Source organism: Lampris incognitus, chromosome 2 (assembly GCF_029633865.1).
Source record: "Lampris incognitus isolate fLamInc1 chromosome 2, fLamInc1.hap2, whole genome shotgun sequence".
Lineage (NCBI taxonomy): Eukaryota > Metazoa > Chordata > Actinopteri > Lampriformes > Lampridae > Lampris > Lampris incognitus.
Window position 1 is genome coordinate 133,556,075 of NC_079212.1, and position 8,471 is coordinate 133,564,545.

At 41.8% G+C, this 8,471-nt stretch overlaps 1 protein-coding gene across 1 annotated transcript; it reads left to right on the forward strand.

Annotated features, from left to right (window-relative positions):
* The first annotated feature begins 2,704 nt into the window (after positions 1-2,704).
* LOC130107561 (protein unc-119 homolog B-like) lies at positions 2,705-7,826 on the forward strand. The gene is given in 6 exon segments (XM_056274218.1): positions 2,705-2,878; positions 2,881-3,034; positions 3,840-3,953; positions 4,177-4,276; positions 5,394-5,566; positions 5,760-7,826. Coding segments are annotated over 6 exon segments (753 nt in total). The 5' UTR covers positions 2,705-2,779; the 3' UTR covers positions 5,873-7,826.
* Positions 7,827-8,471: the final 645 nt, after the last annotated feature.

The window sequence follows — 8,471 nt, forward strand, 5'->3', positions numbered from 1 at the left end:
AGCTTCCTCAGCAAGGAAACAACAGCTGGCGACATTGCTTCAGACTAGATGAGACTGGTTGGTCAAGATTTTGAAACTGCATTTCCACTAGAGAGAAAAGGTGAGAAAAGATAAATAAAGCTAAGAGCAAAAAAGAAATTAACTTCCAAGCACACAAAAACACATATACAAGTCACACTGTCTCTGACAATGGAAGAAGACAGTGTCCCACTGATGCGTCTTGCATAATATTAGATATTTATAATTAATTCATAGATTGTCAGGATAAAAAAGGAAGTGAACACCACTGATTAAATGTATCCAATGGAGTAGTCCTTGTGAGCAAATCGGTTTTGTTTTACATTCAAACGTTTCTCACCAAAACAACACCATGGGTGTCCTTGAGGCCCAACAAACATGCTGAATGCATTTTGGATCTCATAATAGATATGAAAAGCACTTTTTTTTAAATTTCCCCCTGATGTGTCTGATGGTTTGAGACAAAAAAGCAATAGAGTTTGTATGCTGAACATGTCATCTGGTTTTTCTTGTAGGAGTTTTGCACAAACTGGTCAATCCACACCCCACAGTGAAGTAATACTCACTTCTCAATATCTCAGCGGCGTAAAGGCTCTATTTGAAGTCGGATAAGACTCGTCTGATTTGGACCCTACTCCAACAATTAATGTGAACTAAAACATATTTCTCTAAAATTGTCAATTTGTGTCCCTAGTTTATGATGCATGTATTGTACCCTTTGAATTACACAAAATGAACATACACCACAAAACATGTGAATGTGTGTGTGTGTGTGAGAGAGAGAGAGAGAGAGAGAGGGCAGAGAGAGAGAGAGAGAGAGAGAGAGAGAGCAGAGGAGAGAGAGAGAGGAGATGAGAGAGAAGAGAGAGAGAGAGAGAGAGAGAGAGGGGTAGGTAGTTAGTATATCGATGCAATGCAGGTATTGTATCGAACTGTGGTGATGAATGATTGCATAAAATTAGCCCAAACGATAAGTTTTTTTTTCTTTCAATTCCTTCCTGCCCCTCGTGAGGAATCAGTACATGCACTGCAAAACCCCATAAATAAGGCTGAAATGAATCTTCTCCCAAGTTGGTGGATCATTTCTCCTGTTACTACATGTATTGAAGACCAGCATTGGAAAATCGTTTCCATGCATAGTGTCGCTTCAGTGAGTGGTGTGTTATCTTTACCTTTGTTTGCTGTTAGAGCTGATAACCTACCAAGCCAAGGTTTGTTTCACTTCTTTTGGTGTTACAGTATACTTTCCCAACTCCCCGAGCACTGCTCAGTAGTCATTTGAACCATTTAATTGCCTTTCTTCGAAACTACCACAGCTACCAATAAGTTCCTTGTAACATGCATCTTTTGCATAGTATATTGTGTTCACTGTGACTAATAAGTAACCAATGTGTGTCAACGGTGAACTCACGGTTGCTTAACTATCCGAGAGTGGCCCCTTGCACAAATTCAGATTAGTGTCGAAGCTCCAACATGAACCAAGTCAAACGTAACTAAAGGTAGTTTCAACGTTTTTATATTATAGATTTAATCACTTAAAAAAAAAAAAGACAACCAGCATCCGATTCTTTTCTATATAAAATGTTGCTTGAGCTGGGGGAAAAACAAACAAACAAACATGAAGGGCCTAATAGTACAATGGTCTGTTGTAATGGCTGTGCACCTGTTGCTTTTGACACACCGAGATATCCAGTTCGTCAGTCAGGCAAAAGGATAAAGGACTTACCTTTTCGTCCTCAGACGCTCATTCAGGCAGGAAAACGGAAAATTGGCTCTCCTTTTGTCTAGTTTCTGTTACTATTATTATTATGGATGTTTTAAGTTTTCGCTGTCAGTTATTGTCAAGTCATTAGAATGAGTCTGTAAGTCCCCTACCTAGGCACTCCTTCCGTCCACACAAGTCATGCTCAGCTGGACAAACAGGTTCTGGATCAGGTGTATAATATCTTTACAGACGGAGGGAGTATAGAAAGGAAGCTCAGCGCTATGGGGACTTGTTGCACAAGCGGACGTGTCCATTCTCAGTGACATGCTTGATACTAATTTACATACCCCCCCCCCACATGTACGATACTCGCTATGTAAATAAACCCGAAGGGTGTTTAAAACGCGCTTAATGTGACTGTAAGATGGTATAATTTCACTTAGTAGGTTGATCGGTTTATACTGTGGTCATCGGTAAAGATTTCAACCTTCAATTGATTAAAAAAAATAAAATTAAAAACGTACGAGGGCGTTCAGAAAATCAAGGAGGAACAAGTGGGGACTTTTACAAAATGAACGTTTTTTTTATGAAATGAAAGATTCCCAATTTTCTGATTTCACAAAAATTTCATTCGTAAATTGCCGCCCAAATCCCGTCATATATCACATAACAGATATCTATTAAGAAGAAGGAAGTTGAATATGTTAATTGACTGAAAGATGATAAGGAGGGGGGGGGGGGGGACAAATGTGTGAGGAGTCAATGCAAAAAATAAATAAATAGAAGAAGAAAAAAAGCACGCCAACGCTGTCTGTTAAGGAACCCATCGGAACCAAACTCCGGCGCTACCGGGCTAGCAGCGCCTCTAGTGGAGATTAGAACGCCTCACAGCCTCCCTCCGCTATCCCCGCTACGAGTCGTCATGGCAACTGTTCAGCATGTGCGCACAAAAACAACGGCAGCAGTCGTTCCGTCGTCAACGATTTTTTCGACGCCATCTTCTCCGCATCGGAAGGAGGACCGGGAGTGAGGCGCCGAGCGCCGAGTCGTGTCGTCATGAGCGGAGCTAAAGCCCGCAGCGACGCGCCTGTTGCTGAAAGCATCACCGGCGGAGGAGGCGGAGGAGGCGGAGGGCACGCCACCACCGCGGCCTCTACTCGGATCGTAAGCCCGCCACCGGAGGCATCCTGAAGCGGCTGAAGTCCCGGAGGAGCCAGGTGGACAGCAGGCCCGTCACGGAGGAGGACCTGCGGGCACAGAGTGGACAGATCGCGCCGGAGCAAGTTTTGGGACTGCGGGTCGCGACGAGAGGTGTGGGACTCTTTGTTTGTTTTCTTCGCGGAGTGTTCGTGTTGGTTCTGCTGACAACCCCCCCCCCCCAGGCCAAGTCTGCTGAAGCTTGACAGCTGAAGTTTTCATACCAAGATCTGATTATTTTTTTATATATATTAATTAAAAAAAAGCAAAGTCCGTCTTTTCACCCCAAATTGTCGAGGTGTTACACTGATATATATAAAACAACCCATCGGCAGGTCATTGGTGACAAGGCGTAACTGACGCTGTCGAGTTGCCGAGAAGACGTTATCGTCCCCTTATTGCTTCACGTGTGACGTTAAAGAAATGTTATACCGAGTCGTTTATCATCGTATCGCGTTCAATCAGTTGACTCTAATCACAGATAATCAGATCTTTGATTAGGGAACTGATGCGCTCAGAAAAATCGTCTTTTTAAGCCATATAAAAAGTACAAACTTTTATCAGAGATGTGGAGAACTCGGCTGTTGGTTGGAAATGAGACGTTGTGGACCGTGAAACTTGACATCTTTACATTTACTCCCTCTTTGGTGACAAGCACTAATTGAGGAGTACTTCTGGTATGCCAGTATTAAAGAAACCATTACTTTATATATATTCTTTGTTCATTGTATAACATTGTGTACAAAGGTCACATTAATGTACTCTGTGTGTGCATGTGTCTAAACAAATAAAAACATTTCATGGAGGGGTTTCAGTGTTGGAGCATTTGCTTTACATGTGTTAAACAATTCATACACAGTTTGTCTGAGAATCATCGAAGCGCTTTGCTAAATGTTGATGTGTCCCCCACTGTTTACAGGGTATCTCTGCAAACCTGAAGACAACATCTATAACATTGACTTCATACGCTTTAAAATCAGGGACCTGGAGACAGGCACTGTCCTGTTTGAGATTGCCAAGCCTCCACATAAAGGTAATATGCCACGGCTCATTTCGTGTGTTGTGCTGTATTAAGTTTTGATATGTGTGTGTGTGTGGGGGGGGGGTTGTTAAATGGGGTATGCATATATATGACCTTGTGAAGAGTTTGTGAAAACCAAAGCCTTCAGAGGCAGGTATAATTCACTCTATACCCTCAGTATGGTACTGTCACCTATTAATATTGTTGATGAGGTTCTCTGTGTTGTTGGTCCCAGAGGAGGATGAGGAGAGCAGAGATGGAGCCGCCAGTGCTGGTCGATTTGTACGGTACCAGTTTACCCCAGCCTTCCTACGACTGAGGACTGTGGGAGCAACGTGAGTGACTTACACACAGAGTCCAAAATTAACATTCGCTAGTTGCCAAATACGGGTAAATTTAGTCTTTGGTGAGTAATTATGGGACCACCCACCACCTCTGGCCGCTAGAAAAAAATTAATTTCCTACACTGTACTGGAGAAGCTGCTGTTTGCTGTCACTCCAATATGCATGATCTGCCGTGCCTGCGTGTGTCGTGCGTAGTACGTAATGCGTCAGTAATCAAACCATGTGATTTTTTTTTTGCTATAGTATTTGAATATTTGAGCACTTGTTGTCATCAGGGCAGTTGAAACAAACCCAGCTCTGTAGAGATTAGACAAGAAAGAGGAAAATCGCTTTGAGAGCGAACTGTGAAAAAGACTGAACATGCTACTATAGAATAAAAAAACATATGAACTATGACTCTGAACTTATTACTGTTATCTGTTTTTACTTGCTCTTAATTCCTCTATAATTTTTATAATCTCAAACTCTGTAATAAATGATCCTTCTTGCACTTAAAGGTGAATACCACTTAATTTATTAATTCAAATGCTTACACTTTAGAGTTGAAACAGTTTAATATTTCACCATACAGTTAGTGTTACTACTATTATTACTGTACACAACTATAATATTGATTGAGAATTGCATATGAGACCAAGATGACATGCTAAATAGTAATAATAACAAATTGCAATAGTAAAAAGCAAAACTTTATTTATTTATTTATTTACGTTTTTGCTGGTAAAACATCTGTCTGGCCAGTAAATTTTTAATTTTTTTACCAGCCACCTTGGCAGGTAAGCCAAAAAGTTAATTTCGGACCCTGCTTACATGTCACTGGTACACACCTTAACAAAACATAATCACCTGGGAAACATACAATACCGTGTACTGACAAGCAAACATAAGCCTCTAGCCCAAGTAGCTATAATAATGTAATAGTTGCACTATTCTAACATAATTACAACTTTTTTACAACTTACCTCTCTCTCTCTCTCTCTCTCTCTCTCTCTCTCTCTCTCTCTCTCTCTCTCTCTCTCTCTCTCTCTCTCTCTCTCTCTCTCTCTCTCTTTCTTTCTTTCTTTCTCTCTCTCTCTCTCTCGTTCTCTCCCCTTTTTATTCAATCAGAGTGGAATTCACTGTTGGAGACCGACCTTTAAACAACTTCCGCATGATTGAGAGGCACTATTTCCGTGATCACTTACTGAAGAGCTTTGACTTTGACTTTGGTTTCTGTATCCCAAACAGCCGCAATACCTGCGAGCACATTTACGAGTTCCCTCAGCTACCTGACAGCCTAGGTAAGCCCACCCGCATCCCATGCCCTGTTTGAAACCAATTTTGGAAAAATTTGATGAGCGACGGTCATCGCACAATACTTTGTGAAAGCAATCTCTGCACGTGCAGAGGAGCTTTTAACAGCTTATCACAAGCATTTGTGTGGAAAATGATGTGGTAATAATTGAGAGGACATGTATGTTTTCTGTCTTGCAGTATGTCAGATGGTGGAGTGTCCGTACGAGACCCGATCAGACAGCTTCTATTTCGTTGACAACAGAATGGTCATGCACAACAAGGCAGACTATGCGTACAATGGAGGCCAATGATACTTGTCTGAAGTCTAACTCACAAACGAACATGTAAAAATGCACACATGCCTACGCATACACATACATACTGTGTGTTTATGTGCTCATGCTCGGACGACACACACACACACACACACACACACAGATGCAGCCACAAAGAGTGGAGCATCACCTATTTGATTGTAAACACAAATCCCTTGCCCTCATTTTCAGATGATTTTTTTTGTTGGTATTACTACTACTTTCGGCTGTTCCCGTTAGGGGTCGCCACAGCAGATCATCTGTTTCCATCTCTTCTTCTTCTCTGCTTCTTCCTCTGTCACACCAGCCACCTGTATGTCCTCTCTCACCACATCCATAAACCTCCTCTTTGGCCTTCCTCTTTTCCTCATCCCTGGCAGCTCCATATTCAGCATCTTTCTCCCAATATACCCAGCATCTGTCCTCCACACATGTCCAAGCCATCTCAATCTTGTCTCTCTTGATTTGTCTCCAAACCGTCCAACCTGAGCTGTCCCTCTAATATACTCATTCCTAATCCTGTCCTTCTTCATCACTCCCAACGAAAATCTTAGCATCTTCAACTCTGCCACCTCCAGCTCCGCCTCCTGTATTGCAGGAGTTGAAATTGCCATGGTGTCAAACTCTGGTCTGACACAGAAGTGGAAGGTCTCTATTACGGAGGGACTCCAAGCTCATACATATGGTTGGATTACTTTCTGATTATTTTGAGCAATGAAAAATCTCATTAAAACCAAAACCAGGCTTGTTCACTCCACTGCCCCTGTGATGTGAGTCTCAAGCGGACTAAAGGGTTATTAAATAGATCGTTAGTTCCCAATCAGCAATTTTAAAAGGACATTCTCATGGTGATATCCTCCCCAATACACACATGAGCGTGTGCGCACACACACATACATGTACATGCAATCCCCCCAAGTGACACATAAAGGTTCTCAATGTTTGTCGTAAGCAGCTGTTCTCAAACGTACGGCCTTCACAATTCACTAAATGGCATCGAGGAAGGGAGAGAGAAGCTATTCGCAGACACTTCTGTCAAACACATATGGTCTCTCCTGCAACCGCCACCCTTCTCTCTGTTTCATATCTCATGCACATGGACACACTTAACTAAAAGTACTGTACATGAGTGTGACTGCAGTTTGTGCAAATTTATTTTGTTAAGTTTTTCTATTTCTGTGGCAAGGGAGTAGATCCGACAACCCAGCAGCTGTATTTTAATGTTAACTATTGGCAGCAATCATACAATAGATGGTAAACCACATCTAATTACAGTAACGGTCCAAGAGAATTACAGATTGTTTAGCAATTTTAATAGTTCAGAGAAGGAAAACAATCCGGCACTGACACACTGTCTAAAGCAGGGGTGCCCAACTCCAGGCCTTGAGGGCCGCAGTGTCTGTGGGTATTTGTTCCAACCATGCACTACACCACCTGATTTAACTAATTAGCTCACCTCTTGGACCAAGGAGGGAAAGGAATTAGTTAAATCAGGTGGTATAGTGCATGGTTGCAACAAATACCTGCAGATACTGAGGCCCTCGAGGCCTGGAGTTGGGCACCCCTGGTCTAAAGTGTATTCTGATTGAAGGTTGTGTTATGGTGATGTAAACAGTTTGGTATTTAGGGAACGTCCATCATTTTACCTGGTATATTGGTTTGGGAAACGTGAACAAGACATTCACTTGCTCCGAGGAGATGGTTATGTTGGTCTGCACAGAATAAGAATTTAAATAATTTTCCACATCCCAGGCTAATTTGTCATATTTTACATTTCCAAAATCCCCTTCGAACAGCATCAGCCTACGTTGTATTTTGACATTGAATGGTTGTTGTGTACCTGTAATGTACTTGTGCTCTTAAGTGTTTAGCTTTAAAGGTGGTGATTGTAAAATATAGTTTGTAAAAAGTGGGGAAACAAAATAAACAAACAAATAAATAAATAAATGTACATTTTCGAAGAACATTTCTGTGCGATCGTGGTGTTTTCCATTACAAAGTTGGCCCCTAAGAGTTAAATTGTCCATTTTAGCCACTAGGGGGAACATTATTGTTAGTACTTTGTTGGAAGTGAGAGCCCTGTTTACGTTTAAGAACCTCATGTTTGGTTAAATAAAAAAGAGAGAGAGAGGAAAAAGACAAAAACGCCCACACCAGCATTTTACAGAGTTGCACTGAATTAATTTTAGAAGGATTTTTTTTCTTCTATTTGTCGATTGGGTCCCTTTTTTTCCACGTCATTCGGTTTTGGGGTAAGGCAATTGTGTGATATGGTGTTGTCACAGAACAGACACAATAGTACTACGCAGCCATCTGAATTCCCAGATGTTACTGTGCGCTGCTAGGTAAGACGTATTTTGAAATCGTTTTAGGATTGTTACGCTTTGTTCACCCATTTTCTCGTTTGGTTGACGCCAAACGAGTCCTCTGGGTTTTAAACCAAATCTCTCTACCTTTCTCAAATTATTCCTTTCTCCATCCCCTCCTCTCTTATCTGCACGCCCGGCTCTCGATCTCGCCGAGCCTTTCTCAGTTTGCATCTCTCTTTCCAACTCTAATGTCCAAAATCTCATGGTGTTTCTCTCGCCCTCCTTTC